Genomic DNA, 16,429 nt, shown 5'->3' with positions numbered 1-16,429 from the left:
CAACACCAATGCTTGAGCTGGCTGTAGACGAGTCTGCAGTTTCAATCAAACGCTGGTGTTGCTTCATGAATTACCCCATATGGCTCTATATCTTCTATTAAGACATTTATGTACATCAATACGTGTAAAGAAACCTTCAATTTCTTGCTCAGCAACCAGCAATCCGGTGTCGGTGTAAAGAACAGAGGAAAAAGCAAAATATAGTTTTCAAGTTTCAACGCTGCAGAGGTTCCTGCTATTTTCTTGCTCGATGATTTCATGACTATAACTGAGAAGATAAGTTACACAAAGTATCAGACTGTCAGCATGGTTCCTCTGAAAATCATTTGCAACCAATTATCCTAGTATGATCAGTATTTGAAAACAGAAAGGTGGATAAAACCAAACTACTAAACTCAGGAAAATGCATCTGATGCATGACTGAATCACTTATACTAGAGGCAATACCAAAAGCTTCTCATTTTCCATAAAGCATATCTCTCGTAATTCAAAGTGTAACTCCATAATAGGATCCACCAGCATTTATCATCTTCAGCAACCTAGTCAACATCCATAGCGTGTTCCTTCTCATTGCTACTGCTAGACCACAGTTTAATCGTCCGATCATGTGATACGGTTGCTATGTAACGCCCATCTGCCATAGATGATACAGCTATGTTACTCTGATTTGAATGACTAATTGTTATTCAAATGTTACTGAAAGTAACGAAACCATCAACAAAGCCGCATTTAAATGCAGGAAATTTACTTTTTTGATAGAACAATAAATATACTTGGGGAAAATCTGAGCATTTTTCTTTTTCAATAACAACGTATCATCACCAATAAGGGAGACTAACCCGGCATGTGAAAATACCCTAGCTCGTTGTCACAGGTAAACCCAGGAAATGACTAAATAACTTAAGCTGACATGGTATATTAATTTTTTTGAAAACCTACCATTTTGTAGAATAAACTAAGCCCACAAAAAGTATGACCTGTAGTATTTTAGATTATAAAATATGACGACAAGAATGCTAGATATAATATGCAAGTGTAAAACATGAATACATTGAAAATAAAGCTACCCAAATACTAGGAGATATAAGGTAATTGGAGGGGAAGGGCACCTCCACTTCCCTCCATTTATCAATGTCTTCAGATTCTTAAACAAGTGAAAATGGGAAAAGAAAACAGAATCTTGGCATATGCTTAACATTCTACAGTTAGGAACTTACCTCCGACAACATCCAGAGATGTGACTTTCGCTTCATGTCCAGCAAGCGTCTTCACAGGCTTAAAATCCCGAGCTGACCAAATCTAAAAAATATACACCCAGGATAAAATGATAAGTAAACAGCATAGGAACCGGAAAAAAGAAATACAAATAAAAGGTTAAGCTTCAATTTGTACATATGAATCATGGTGATCAGAAAGGAACTGCACCTTAGCTGTCATATCATAGGAAGCAGTTACCAAGAAATATCCTTCCTGAGGCTCAAATTTTACTTCAGAAATTAGGTTGGAATGCGCTGGGATTGTATACAAAGATTTCTTCTTTCTCAGATCCCAGACTCGACAGGTATTGTCTTCACCGCCAGTGGCTAAATGGTAGCCATTGGGAGAGAAGCTAATTCCCAGAACCTGAAAAAGTAGATTAAGGTTGCATATAATTGAGTCAGTTAAACATGCATGTACAGTACTTTTATATATATAGTTAAACATGCATGTACAGTACTTTTATATATATATATATATATATATATATATAACACTGCAACCCACCCACACCCCTCCCTTTCTTGCCGGGGCTAAACAAGGAAAACAGTAAAAAAGAAGATGAGTTTCAAGTCTCACTGGCTTGACATGGCCTTCTAAGGCGAGAATACTTCTGCCTGTTCGAAGGTCCCAGACACGAGCAAGTGCATCAAGTCCACAAGATGCTGCTAATGATCCATCATGGTGGAACGCTATCCCATAGACGCTTCTACTGTGACCTTCTTGAAGAAGCAACTCCTCACCAGTATCTACATCCCATAATCTCCATGTCTTATCAAAGCTAGCAGTGCCCAAGTACTTCCCTGATGGATGGAAAGAAATGCGCGCAAGACGGTCCAGATGGCCCTCAAATGTCCTCAAGAGAGATCCTTCAGTGTTCCACAACTTTGCAGTCCGGTCAGCAGAGGCAGTAGCAAGATGGTCATGCACAGGAGAGAATGCAACATCAGTAGCACGCTCTGTGTGTCCCTTCAACGTAGACACCTTTTTCACTTGAGGCATGCTCCACAACTTACCAACTCCACTTAAAGAGCTGACAGAAGCAGCAATGTGAGGAATCTCATTAGTTTTATGTACCATTTTAGTTGGTAGCACATTAAAATTTTCTGATATCATGTATATGTCCCGTATACTTGGGCTATGCTTATTGCCATTAAAAAAGTTTCTTTTTTACTGATAAAAAAAGTCTCCTGATACCATAATATAAGGACATCCATATAATATATTTCACTGCTAACCAAACACATAATTAGAAGTTTGAAATGGAGATTATTTTATGACATTCCTCAACTAGTGTTAATTCCTATACCCCATGAAAGGGGAGGGCTAACACTGAGGACTTGATATCATGTACTCTTTTAAACCAATCATAATAAGTTAAACAGCAGATGTGGCAATAAAGTGTTAACCAACAAGAAAGTTCTCGAAATTCACCAGATTTGCATTACAGACACATATAAGTTTCTGCACTAGGCTGCCAATTGAAACTTAATTAGAAATGAGGAGGAAGGGAGATTAGGTCCCTTAAAATTCAACACTTTGACCAGAAAGGACAAAACACATGTTTTTTGGGGCATGTATTTTGGAGAGAGAGAGAGAGAGAGAGAGACCTCGTAGCAAGCAGTTTTCCATCCCGTGAAAATGAACAACCACAAAGTGGCCGGTCATCCCCAATCTCACTGCAGTCAAGCACCAAATTCTCTGATTGCTTCAGAGCCCAATCCATCTCAGCATCCACATCCTCATCTGGATCATCCCTTTTCCTCTGAGCGCGTTGAATACGCAAAGCTGCCCTCACAAGAGAGTACTTTGCAATGTTGACTCTAGCATCCAAGAGAGACTTTGTGCCTTCAGTATAAAAGGGGTACTGAACAATTTCTTCCTCAGCATCCACTTTTGGAGCAGAAGCTGCCGCCTCTTCCTCCTCATGAGCTCTCATCAGCTTTTCCAGCTGCCCTTCAGCATCTAATTTTGCCATAATTGTCCGCAACCTCTCGCGTCTTTCCATCTCTCTTTCTCCAAAAAGGGTCATAGGTTCACCAAGCTTGCGAAGACGTGTTCGGACAGCCATGTCATTAGTAGGAACCGCTAGAGCTTTAGCTCGCCGCTTCATCAAAAGCTCTTGAATTGCCTTTTCCTGCCTCTCTCTTATAAATCTGCTCTCTTCTGATACCTCATACTCCCCAGTTGAACCAGTTGCAGTCCGGTTTGGGCCCAAGTCATCATGCTCTGAATCTGAGTCACTCATTCTCACCTCACCATTTTGTGAAACAGGTGGCCTTAGAACAGGAGGGCGGACGGGGAGAGGTGCCAATGGGCGGAGTACAGGAGGAGGAATGGGAGCAATGGTAGGAGGCACAACCACAGGAGGAACTATTGGTTGGATTGGTTGGACTGGAGCAGCGTTAACAGCAGAAACAACAGTTTGACCATCAGGGACCAAATCAGAAACCTCTTCAGGAGAAGTTGATGCAGGTACTTCTTCGTCGACTTCCATGGTACCTAGTCACAGAAAAATCAAAATAAAAATCAAAGGTTTAATAAAAAAAAGGAGCTTATACAGTAAAATCAGAACTCCATTTCTCCGTTATTTGTTACGACTTCTTACCATCATTGAAGAAAAATACAAAGGAAAATAAAAATATACGTTTACTTGAACCAGTTCTAATGACATACACCCAAGCATAAAAAAAATCAACCTCAGCATTTAAAAATCTAGAATATAATTAAACAGCTTCTGTAGGTTTTAATGGGTCTATTCCATCAGCCATTATAAAGATCATAAAAGTAGACAAAAAACTAATATTTCAATCAGGTAAATTAACAAACAAGTGGTGTTCCGGATAACAGCCCGAGAATAACGCCACCCAAGATTTATTTTCCAACGTTCTCTACTGCCATTTCTTCATTCCCTCTTGTTGCGATAAGTTAATCAGAACGAAAAGAGTGAAAAGATTAAGAAAAAAAGCTCAAAAATGTCCACAATTTCTCTAACCAAACAGAAAGCAGAGCTCCGAAACCCACAAATGAAACGGGAGAAAAGTAGAAAAATATTCATTCTTGAAGTGTTAACATTGGTAAGAAGAGATAAAGAGGACGTACCTCTTGCGGAGTCGAGGTGTTATCACCAAGAGAGGATTAAGGGTAGTCTCTCTTGTGAAAAAGCTCAAACCTTTCGAGGATTAAGCAACAGCTTCTAATTTCAGGATTCGTAAGGAATTTTAAAAAAAGAGATGCAGTACTTCTGGCTTAAAAAACAGGCCGACTCTTTCTCTCTTCTGGCGAGTGGAAAGCCGCATGAGTTTCGCTTGTACTGCGTCCTGGAAAGGAAAAATGTACACAACATCTACGATTTACATGATTTCTACACATCATATTTTTTTAATTTTTATTATTATTTTATTAAATATTTAATATATAAATAATGAATAAAAGAATTAAATTACTTTTAAAAAAATAAACTCAAAAAAACATTTTAAAACAATATTAAAAATTTAAAAAAATATAATATGTGGAGATTGTAATATTGTATAGTATTACCCATCCTCAGGAATATGATCCAGTTCGAAAATTGGGATTTTTCCTTCTTCTTTTTCAGTTTCATAATTTTTTTTTAATTATAAGCTTTATATCTGAGAATTTTCCATTTAAAATTATAATAAATATATTCCATTAAAAAAGGCATTAGAATAATTATTTCAATGCTCTAACTACAGATTTTTTTTTCTTTGTAAAAATAAATTAAAAAACTAACATAATTTGACGTGGTACGTTAGATTGTAAAATTATTTTTATTGTAAAGTAGATCTAACATATTATATGAAGTCATATCAATTTGTAGATTTATTTTTATGTGATCTTTGTATATGTAGCATGTCTCTTCCACGAAATATTCACAACATTCTGAACATTAGGATAGTCGTTCTCAATATTCTCAATATTTTCAGAACTTCCATCAATACTTCAAAATTCTCTCACCATCGAATACAGTATACTCAACACCAGCATTAGGATTCTTACATACACCGCAACGCATTTATGAGAACCAAGTTTATCGAACTAACGTAGTAATAATGCATGTCCCAACGGCACGAGCCACGTTCAAAATCTGCAATATCTTCTCGAACAAACTACAAAATGCAGAGCTTAAACCGAGCATGGAGAGGACTTGGCTGAGAGTATATCACGCTATTACACGCTATCCTTCATGCAGATAACCAAGAATATAACAAACTCAACAATATATTATATACTCCAAAGCTTCACAAAATTCACTTCTCCCAACTCCATGGATTTCCAGCTCTGCTGAATCCGTAGGGTAGCAGCAAAAGCTAGGCAGTTTCTTTTTTCCTGAGTAGTCATTCATAAGCAAAATTTATGGTCCTCCTTCCCCTACCATTTTTCCCCCCACGACCCATTTGATAGTCATTTCCATGAAACCTTGAAGTTTTATACCTTGACATGTACCGATCAGAGACTTCTTTCCTCCTGCTATTGTCATCCCACATTCCCCCATATCCACCGGCTCTTTCACCATTCACATTATCCGACTCATTATAATTTTTCTCCCACTCATTACACTTATTTTTCCACCGATTCCATCCCCATGAATCATTCTGATTACTTCCCCATCCATTATCTTCCATGGCCTCATTACTCTGACCGTAATTATGTTCCCAAGGATTATTGTTGTTATCCACGACTTGGTTACAATCCCCATATCCGGGATGCCGAGCTAAGTCAGCGGCTTCTCTTAAGTCCTCTTCAGCTTCTCCCCATCCAGTGCAAGGAAATGACTGGTTCAAGAGCAGGGAATCACCAAGAACCACAGCCTTCTCATCTTCATCTTCATCTTCCTCGAAAGGAGCCTTGGGCTCCTGTTCCAAGTCCAAAAGTAATTCAGGATCTATGTTGGCGTTCCAATCTACTTCTTCAATATACATATCCGGGTCAGGCAATGATATGTCACACGGAAGGCCATTAATCTCTGCCCAAAATCTGAATTTTGCATTGTGAAATGCCTCTTCACCAGCAGAGTCATTCCATTGAACCACATTGTCATAGAGGTACATACACTTCTTGGTTTCCAGGAGCCTTCTCCATGGAACTGAACCAATTAATGTGCAGAATTTCTTCTCCCATGGAGGCACAGACGACTGCCAAGTATCTGAAAAAAAAAGGAACAAAAGGAAAGTTCAATCATGCATGCAAGGATACTCCATTAATTTCAAGTAAGAAAAAGAATCAGCAGTATGCAGCTCCTAGAAAATCAACATCCAATGTGCATATCCATACTTGTTAATCTTAAATTCCTCATACGAGGCAACTCCTTTTATACAACTAGCATAACTCCTTCACAGATTCCATGTTTATAGGTCATTTACCATTTCTGGTGCACTTTCCCCATCATTGAATCATATTTTCAAAATCAACATCCAATATGCATATCCATACTTGTAAATCTTATGCTCCCCATATCATGGTGAGCCACAAACTCAAACAAGGTACCAAGTAACCCATCCAAAATCTGAACATCCCTTCAACACATCTCGAATCAAGATTCATCACTAATAGATGCAACTTTTGTTATATACGAATTAGATTATAAAATACTTCAGTCGCATCTGAAATTGTGTTTATATAGATTATAAATACTTCAGATCATAAGCAAATAAAGTCTCACAGCCAAAAACTTCAGCAACACCCCAACTTCAAGAAGGGAGCATCACGATACATGCGATATAACAACACCTCCAACATCCAATATCCAATCTCCATAATCAAGAAGCAAACGAGACGAAAAGCTCAATACTTAAATGATCATAAGAAACCGCCTTGATCACAAACCGTCCCAAATTCTGCAAGAAAGACGTTATATCATGACCCAAAACCTGACAACTGCACATGTACAGACACAGGGAGGCGGCTATATAAAGTTCTGAGAAGAAGAACAAGAAAACCCACTTTCTTGAAGCAAAATTCATTAGAGAAGAACCATTTATAAAGAAAACAAAAAACTAATTTTCCTCTAATATCCAGGAAAAAAACATAATGAAGAATTAAAAAAACCTACATAGGAAACATACCCACAGGTGGCTTCCAGTTCTGTGATCTTGTGCCCTGAGTTTCTTTATGATGAACTCCACCTTGCTGTTTTCTCCAACGACCCATACTCAAACAGGTAAACCCCAAAGACAAACACGCGCAAAGACCAAACAAAAGAACCCAGAAAAGTGAAGCAAGAGAAAAAGAAAAAGAGTCAGAAACTGGGTTTGGAGCAGCAAACAGAGACGGAATCTGCAATTCTCAGATGTTGCAGGGAAAATAGCAGGTGGGTTTGTGGCTAAAACCGCAGGCGTGGTCTGATCGGGCTAGGAGTCGCAGACTTTAAGCAATTGAGGAATTCCCATAAAAGTGACGAGGGATAGGGAACCGTCCGAGGTTATTGATACGTGTGATGCAAGCATATTAGTTCCAAGAAAAAATTATTCGTTTCGTCGGAGGCTTTTGTTTTTTTGTTTTTTTTTTTTTTTAATGCTTATCCTTTGATTTCATCATTTCAAATTTCAATTATATCAATTACTTCTTTTTTATTCAAAATTCACTTCAACTTATCCTATTTCTTCAATACAAAATTTTTAAATTTTCATATAAAATATAATAAATAATTTAACTTTTTCAAATCTTAAAATAATTATAATATTAAAAATAATATTCTAATAATATTTTATTTAACTCATCTAAAACCATCTCAACTCTTCTTTTAATTCAAACCAACTTGTCAAATATTCAAGTGATTTTATCAATTATTTATTTAATTAGCAGAAGCAACAAATCCTTTAGACAAATAATGTTTAAAATAAAAATAAATATTTTATTTTTTAAACAAGTCCTTTACATTTTTCCACCTTGACTTTTAGACAAATCAAGATTATTGCATCGACTGCTTATGTCTCATTAGAATTTTGACACTTTATGTTAAAAAACAAATAAAAAAAAAGAATTTGACACATTAGAATGATAGAAGAAGGCACGTCCCTTGTAATCTAAGGATTTCCATTTCGACAAACCTTGCAAATCTCGATTTGCTTTTTCTAACTTCTAACGAAAGTATAAAAGGTAAGACAAGACAAAGCAATTCTTTAAAGTGTCCTCACGCGAGGACTTATTTATTTATTTTTTGAAATCATTTTCTGTGAAAAATTAAAAAATTATGTTTGGATTCGTAAAGTATTTAATTTCATAATTATAATTTTTTTAAATTTTTATATAAAATATAATAAATAATTTAATTTTTTCAAATCTTAAAACAATAATAATATTAAAAAATAATTTTTTTATTTTAATTTTCATCTTTTAAAATCATCTCGTCCCATTTTTTAATCTAAACCCGCTCTTAAATGTCGTGAGGCAACGTTTAAGATAAGATCTTGCAATAATATTAATAACATTAAAATGGTCAAAGCACGAGATACTTCCCCTTTTGTATTCTCAAAAGTATTCGCTAGAGTTGCATCTTTTTCTCTTCTTTGAACGGTAACTCTCACCTTTTCCCGTATAAAGATTTTAAATCCTTGCGTACTTACCTTCATTACACAGCACGGTGTACATGTACACTTCCTCTAATAAGACACTAATAAACTCTAGCTGCTGATAATGTGCTATTTTTCACATTATCTGAGGCGTTATCTACCTAAAAACTTAAGCATTGGTTACAGGAGACAAGTAATAGCATCCTAACCTATATGATATTTAATTTTTTCAAAAAAAAAAAAAGGGTGTTTGGATGTGACTGATTAACAGATTACCTACCAAACCCCTTCAAATGGCCACGTAAGCTGCCTACCCCGTCATCCCGTTCGCTGATACCCCCGTTGTGCAACCTTTCTCTGTTCTACGAGAGGCTACGTACGACGACGATGGTGAGGTTCCCAAGTCCGTTGAAGATGATGTTCTCCATCGCTCGCTTCTCTCTCTACTTCCAGATCGTCTTCCTTAGCTTGCAGGGATTCGACGATCACCGAGTGCTCACCCTACCAAAGACGTCGGAAAATTCATCTCTTCAAATGCGTCCGGGCGCACCTTTCAAGATCGCTCTCTTCGCGGACCTGCATTTCGGGGAAGCCGAGTCCACCGACTGGGGACCGGGCCAGGACGTGAACTCTACAAGAGTCATGAATACTGTACTGGACGATGAAACTCCAGGTAAAATCTTGATCTTTTAGCACCTCTGTTGAGTTCAAACAAATGGACGATTGAATAACTCTGTTTTCGATGAGGGCTGATAATCCGAGAAGGAATTAGGTATATTTATAAAAAATGAATAATTTTTTTTTTTTATATATAATCAATTTTATGAGATAAATTAGATTCATGAATTTTTTCATTATATCAAGATCTGTCACAGGACAAATAAGGCCCACACTACTTACCTCGTGATAAAGATCAGAAAAAAATATTGTTTGGCCTACATGTAAGAGAGGGTATTGAGGAATAATCTCACTCTTTAGATAAGATCTTGAGCATATTTATAAGGAATGAACAATCTTCTCTTGTAGGATCGATTTTATGAGATGAGTTAGACCCATAAATTTATTCAGTATCAGACTCGAGTCATACAATGCGCAACGCTTTTTTCTAATTTCGGCTAGATTTATTTACATGAGTTGATCATATTATATATTATGAACCCATTAGGTAGAACTCACCCTTGAAAATTAGCTTACAATGAAAATGTGCATAGAGGCTTATAAACCATCAATCAATCTCATACTTAGTCAATGTGAGATCGTAACAACCACCACACTCCGTAGCTGATGTCTACGACAGTCCTGACGCTCACACAGACTGGTTGTGTGCTAGGTCTTTTCCTAACTCCGGACGAACACTGTCATGCCGACATCACCCCCCGTGTCGCACGATTGCAACCATCGCAACATGGCCTTAGACGTGGGGTGACTTTGATACCATTTGTTATAAATCTACTAGGTATAACTCACTCTTGAAAACTAGCTTATAAGAGAATGGTGTTTAGGGACTTATAAATCACCAACCAATCTCATACTTAGTCGATGTGAGATCATAACATTATATAACTGTGAGTAATGAATCTTATTGGCGGCTATGGAGTTCATGTTCTTGATCGTCACTAATATTCAGCCAATAGTTTCCCCTTTTATAACGCTGTCATGGAACGCAATGCATAAACATATATAGTTGGCGAGGTACGTAGATAAGATAAAGATCGACTGCTGTTCATGGGCGGACATTTATATAACGAAATAATCTTGGGAGAAGCCATTGTTTGGCTACATCCATTGCACATATAATATGGCATTATCCAAACTACACATCTCCCACGAACTGATGGATGAGAGGTGGAGAGTGAGAGAGAGGTGGAGGACGAGATAGAGAGACCGAGAGAGAGGTGGAGGGTTTGGCTAGCTCGGAGGTGCTCGGGGAGGAGTTGCGGTGGTCAGGGGAGCTGCTTAGTGGGGCTAGAATTGACGCACAGCGGCAATAGGGCCGTCGATGGCCCTTCACCCATTTCGGTTGGGTTACCACAGGGGAGAGAAAGAGCTGCGCGTGGGGGAGATCGGTGGTGGCTGGCTTGGTCGCCGACGTGAGGGGGAGTCGTCGATGGTGGCAATGAGGCTGGATGGCGCACGGCGGTACCGAACTGGGCTGAAGATGAATCGGGCCAGCACAGAGAGAGAGAGAGTGAGAAAAAAAATAAGAAGAAGAAGAAACACCAGAAGTAGCCACATAGTGTGTGCAATACTATAATGGCTGCTCTTGTAGCACTACTCATATAATTCTTTCTCGAGGAGTTGTAGTGCATATGGTTAAAGTCAACTGTATAAAGTACGTATTTGGCACTTATTTTCTTCCTTCCATCAATCTCCCTCTCCAAGTCTCCCCTACTTGTCAAAGGCGTTAACCCATGAGCTTCTTTTATTATGAGTGGGGCTATTATGCCGCCCCACTCTTATCGCAGGCGTACCATTCAATATAATTTTTTTTTATTTTTTAATACATTTAAATATTTTTAAAAAATAAAAAAAATATATCAATACACTTAAGATTACTTTTTTAATTACTAAGTAAAAAAAAAAAAAAAAATTTACCAAGCAATCAATTAGAGTGGTACAAAAAAGAAGATAAAGTAGTGTTTCTCTTTTATTATTCCTAGTTTAGGAGAAAGAAAGTCTGGTTTCAATCCTTCGAGGACTTTGTAATAAGGCCGACAATCTTATGACATCATCAATATCAAGCCCACGACATTGAGGTTTGCTTTTAAAATTAAAATTTTAAATTTAATCATTATAAATTTTTTAAATTTTTATAAAATAAAATAAATAATTCTATTTTTTTAAAATTTTAAATAAAAAAATATTAAAAAAATATTTTAATAATATTTTATTTAATTTTTTAAATTTAATGTCATCTAATTTTTGAAAACAATTGAGGGCCTACACTAATGAATTGAAATTAAGAGACATGTTGATTGACGAGTTGAATTCGAATTGACACGAGACATATAAAGTTGAAAATTATTATCAATGAACAAATTATTAAGATTGATTCGTAGAAGGCACGCAAGACGAGCGTATGAAAACACGAATCATTGACCGTAATTGCAACCGCATCCTAATTGATACCCAAAAAAAAAACCAAAGAATATACCCAAATCCTCACGTGTCATTTCAGCGTTCTTCCCACCCACAACAATACCTACCGCAACCGTCATCTGGTCGACAGCAACAACCCATTCCTGCTCTTTTCTCTGCTCTCCGACTATGGAGATCAGCTTCCCAACCCCAGACAAGCTCACGATCTTCTTCTTCGCCTGCTTCTCTCTCTGCTTCCACTTCATCCTGGCCGTCGGATTCGAACACCAAGAAGTGCTTGCCCTACCGACCAGGCCGAATAAGTACAAGCACCTCCAAATGCGGGCGGGGGCACCCTTCAAAATCGCTATCTTTTCTGACCTGCATTTTGGGGAGAACGCCTGGACGGACTGGGGGCCTCGCCAGGACGTCAACTCTGTAAAGGTCATGAATACTGTTCTGGACGATGAAAATCCAGGTAATTTTAACATAATTTCTATTACCTCTCATGACAAGAGTCACATATTTTCAAGATAATAATTCACATTTTTTTTTTATTTTTAACAATGTGCCATTTGATTGCCCCTTCAGTCAATTTTTTGTTTTCTATTAATAATTACAATGCGATTTGTATTGAAAAATTCTTCTCATTAACTACTATTCACTAATTACTATTCACTACTTCACACCCCATATCTTAGAAAAAACATCCCCACATCCTATGAAAAAGTTGTAGATATGGAGTGTGAGAGTGAATAGTAGCCGATAGAATTCCTCAAGTATTTTATCAATTTATTTTCTAGAATTTACTTTTGATCAGTCACAAAAGCAGTCAATGTAAGGGGGGAGGTTGTCGAGTAATTCTATATATAATCGTAGACTGCGTAAACACTGTATAATCATTTTGAAAAATAGTGAGGTCTACTATTAAAAAGTTATTTTTTTCATGTAGGTCTAATGTTTTATTCACTTTTTTCAAAACGATTACGCGGCGGTTGCATAATTTACGATTGTAAATATCGTTTCTCTACCGGATAAGGGAGTTAAAATGGTTATATTGTTTCCTTTCAAAAAAAATTTTTGATCGGTAAACAAGATTTTATTGATCAAAATTGTTCCTTTCAGAATTAGTATATTCAACATTTCATTTCTAAGTTGTGAATGGAGAGGAGAGGAAAAAAAAAAAACGAAATTTCTTTTTTGGGAGCTCAAGAGAAAATGAATAAAAGTCGTGTAGAAGAGAAAAGGAGAACAAGAAAGGACTTTAAATGGTCTGAAGAGTGAATAGAAAAATGTTATATGTTATGAGTTTTTTTTGCTTGATAAAAATCTTTTTCATTTTTGAGTTTTAAAAACTTTTTGAGGTCAAAGTTTTAGATGTTTTAAGAAAAATTCAAATTTGTAAAAGATTTGGGGCTAAAATTTGGATTTTAGGATAAGTCTAAGTATATGGATTTTTAATTTTATAAAAAAATATGTTACTGTAGATTTCTTGGTAGTTATTTTTTAAACTTTTGAGGGACCAGAAAGAATTTTATATGATCACACTCTTAAATCACTACTCTTCACCTTGGAATGCACTGGTCTCCCTGTTTGTTTATCTGGGATTGATCTACTCTTGCAACCAGGACATTCTATAAAGATGATTATCTCTTAAGAGGAGCACCCTTTTTAGTTCCCTTTGGAAGGATTTCAATATGTTTTGTTAGACCTCCTTATTTCTGCACCCACAAATTAGTATGGGTTAGCTCTTCAACATGTTGTTAGTGTCAAAGGAGCATCTTGTTCCGTCTAAGTCGGCTCACTTACCTTGTCCCTCTTCGTTAGTCCGCAGGAGCAGAAAAGGTATCAAGGCATGCTGGTGCCACTTAGACATAAATGATTTTCATTTCCCATTTCTTACAACATGCCTTTGGAATAGATTCTTGAATTTTGCAGGAAAAATAAGAATCATCCAAAGGCATGAGAACTCTATGAATTAGTTATTGACCTTTTCAGTAAATGTGTTTTTTTTTTTTTTCCTCTAAATGCTGCATGAAGGAATCTTAATACACTGTCTTAATCTTCCATCTAACACTATTCTAGCATGCTGCCAACAGTTTATCACATGATGACTATCACCTGTGGTAGATCTCAAGTTCATTCTGTTCGTGTTATTAATATTTCGATTCCTTCATTTTGTTTGTACGTTTGTTTATTTTTTTCTTTTGGTCAGTTTAAAATTCTAATGAAAATTGATTGTAGGGCAGATTTTGTTATATACCTTGGAGATGTCATTACGGCAAATAATATACTAATTGCAAATGCCAGCTTGTATTGGGATCAGGCAATCTCTCCAACAAAATCCAGGGGTATTCCATGGGCCAGTGTATTTGGAAACCATGACGATGCACTGTTTGAATGGCCAATGGAATGGTTTTCAGCCCCTGGAATTCCTCAACTTATTTGCCCAGAAGCGAACTCAACACATTCAGGTTAGCATGAAGTTTGAAATATTGAGTAAATGAGATTGGCAACCAGTCAGCACTAGTAACTGGAATGGAGCCTTGGGTTGTCTGTGTTTCCTAGAATTATGGTTTGTTTTCATTGTTTCAGACATCTGCCTCTCGGTGCTGGCCTATTCATGCAGACAATTATAAAGAATATGGGAAGTATAGAAGCAAATGAACTGTCATTAACCCCCCTTTAAGTTGGATATACATTCCTCTTTTTAAGTTGTTTTATATAATCCATGATCATAGCTGCAGAACACTGTAGCTTTTCTAGTCTAGAGTAATTAATATAAAAAGTGATATCATGTTAATATGCAGCTATGTCGATATTATCTCATGGGGGAGGGAATTAAAAGAATTTGATCTTATCTTGTCTCTAATGTGGCCATAATATTTGGCAGGAGCAGAAGCATGTAGCTTCAGTGGCACACATCGTCTGGAGTTGATGAAACACGAGATTGACCGTCATGCACTATCTTTTTCCAAAAATGGTCCTAAAGAACTTTGGCCTAGTGTATCAAACTATGTTCTCCAAGTCTCATCATCAGACGGTCCAAAGTCACCAGTGGTATACCTGTACTTTTTAGATTCTGGTGGTGGGTCCTACCCAGAAGTTATATCAAGTGCCCAAGCAGATTGGTTCCGGCATAAATCTGAAGAGATCAACCCTGACTCAAGGTACGTGGAAGAATAAAACACGACTCTCTTTTGAACTTGCTTTCAGTGAACCTTATTACTGCAGAACACAATATTTTGGAAAAAAGATTTAAATATATAAATTATACTTCATCGTGTTAAATGGTTCCAAAGAAAAAGGAAACAAAGCATAGAAGACTAGGAACCTTGGTGGAGATGATTTTGCTTTAAGAGAGAATGAAAAAGAAAAAATAATTTATTGTGGCGAACAGTTGTAATTGACTATGCCGAGGTTAACGGATTAGATAGAATATATTCTGATTTTTTTGATATGTTTGCTCCATTTCTTGTCCATCGAATTCTGATTATATCTGACAGGGTGCCTGAGCTAATATTCTGGCACATACCAAGTCAAGCATACAAGAAGGTTGCTCCACGGTTTGGAATACACCAGCCTTGCGTGGGCTTAATTAACAAGGAAAGTGTTGCTGCTCAAGAAGCTGAATTGGGTATCATGAAACTTCTTACTAAAAGGCCTTCTGTCAAGGTAAATGCTGTTTATGCGTAGATGGTACCATAATCATTTTTGAGCTCTGCAACAATGAAATCCTGATATGTGGCTTTGGACTGATGGACATAAACGGGTTCATGCTGAGTTGTTTCCCTGTTTCCCTTTTCATTGTGGCAGGCAATATTTGTTGGACACAACCATGGATTGGACTGGTGTTGCCCCAATGAGAAACTCTGGCTGTGCTTTGCAAGACATACTGGTTATGGTGGCTATGGAGACTGGGCTAGAGGAGCTAGAATTCTAGAAATCACCCAGAAGCCCTTCTCGGTTAAATCTTGGATAAGGATGGAGGACAATGTAGTACACAGTAGAGTCATCTTAAGTCCTTAAAGTGCTATATTTCCTTGTGTACAAATATAGAAAGGAAGATTATACAAACTCCTTAAAGTCCTATATTACCTTGTGTACAAATATAGAAAGGAAGATAAGCCAGTTTGTATATGTGTGTGTGAGTATTTGCCTTTTAGTGTGATGTGACATTTTCAACTATTCAATTGTATGTCTAGTTAAAAATTAATCTTTTAAAGCCACATTATAACCCTTCATTTCTGTCATTACGAAATAAAAATTAAATATTGTTATTAGGTTAAAGTTTAAATCATTAAGTGAAAAAATAATCTTTTTATTAAATTACTATACAATTAAAATTAGAAGGTAATATATTTTAAGTGCAAAGTTATAGCAAGTCTCTAATCCCTATCCAGTAGCTCTCTGAAGTGCATCTCCATGGTATTGTTTCTCTCTGTAATAGGTGTCTTTCTTTCAGTGTAAACTTCATCATCTTAAAGACTTCATGCACCGACCATGGCCTATAGTATCATGGCTCCGCCGTTCTCCATACTTAGAGATAAGATTAATAAAAG

At 36.8% G+C, this 16,429-nt stretch overlaps 3 protein-coding genes across 5 annotated transcripts; 1 reads left to right on the top strand and 2 right to left on the bottom strand.

Annotated features, from left to right (window-relative positions):
- Nucleotides 1-204: 204 nt before the first annotated feature.
- On the bottom strand, nucleotides 205-4,578 carry LOC121265093 (U4/U6 small nuclear ribonucleoprotein PRP4-like protein). Its single transcript, XM_041168561.1, has 6 exons — nucleotides 4,360-4,578; nucleotides 2,868-3,759; nucleotides 1,837-2,290; nucleotides 1,426-1,623; nucleotides 1,218-1,299; nucleotides 205-634 (listed from the first exon to the last, which is right to left on the bottom strand). Exons 2-6 carry the CDS (start codon nucleotides 3,752-3,754, stop codon nucleotides 540-542), a joined length of 1,716 nt encoding a protein of 571 aa, XP_041024495.1. The 5' UTR covers nucleotides 3,755-3,759; nucleotides 4,360-4,578; the 3' UTR covers nucleotides 205-539.
- A 595-nt stretch (nucleotides 4,579-5,173) lies between these two features.
- LOC121265116 lies at nucleotides 5,174-7,759 on the bottom strand. The gene is made up of 3 exons (XM_041168605.1): nucleotides 7,608-7,759; nucleotides 7,344-7,429; nucleotides 5,174-6,424 (listed from the first exon to the last, which is right to left on the bottom strand). The coding sequence occupies exons 2-3, from the start codon at nucleotides 7,426-7,428 to the stop codon at nucleotides 5,616-5,618; spliced, it is 894 nt and encodes a 297-aa protein (XP_041024539.1). The 5' UTR covers nucleotide 7,429; nucleotides 7,608-7,759; the 3' UTR covers nucleotides 5,174-5,615.
- A 1,350-nt stretch (nucleotides 7,760-9,109) lies between these two features.
- Nucleotides 9,110-16,074, top strand: LOC121265110 (probable inactive purple acid phosphatase 16). Of its 3 annotated transcripts, XM_041168598.1 has the most exons (6): nucleotides 11,863-12,345; nucleotides 14,117-14,341; nucleotides 14,761-15,037; nucleotides 15,374-15,542; nucleotides 15,684-15,897; nucleotides 15,955-16,074. In XM_041168598.1, exons 1-5 carry the CDS (start codon nucleotides 12,057-12,059, stop codon nucleotides 15,894-15,896), a joined length of 1,173 nt encoding a protein of 390 aa, XP_041024532.1. In that variant the 5' UTR covers nucleotides 11,863-12,056; the 3' UTR covers nucleotide 15,897; nucleotides 15,955-16,074. The 3 variants fall into 3 exon arrangements, with proteins under 3 accessions (XP_041024533.1, XP_041024531.1, XP_041024532.1); XM_041168599.1 differs by lacking the exons at nucleotides 11,863-12,345; nucleotides 15,955-16,074 and adding an exon at nucleotides 9,110-9,462 and having other exon boundaries at nucleotides 15,684-15,935; XM_041168597.1 differs by lacking the exon at nucleotides 15,955-16,074 and having other exon boundaries at nucleotides 11,861-12,345; nucleotides 15,684-15,935.
- Nucleotides 16,075-16,429: the final 355 nt, after the last annotated feature.

Source organism: Juglans microcarpa x Juglans regia, chromosome 5D, assembly GCF_004785595.1.
Source record: "Juglans microcarpa x Juglans regia isolate MS1-56 chromosome 5D, Jm3101_v1.0, whole genome shotgun sequence".
In the NCBI taxonomy this organism is placed as follows: domain Eukaryota; kingdom Viridiplantae; phylum Streptophyta; class Magnoliopsida; order Fagales; family Juglandaceae; genus Juglans; species Juglans microcarpa x Juglans regia.
Note: the sequence above shows the minus strand (reverse complement) of the source record. Positions and strands in the feature narration are given on the sequence as shown.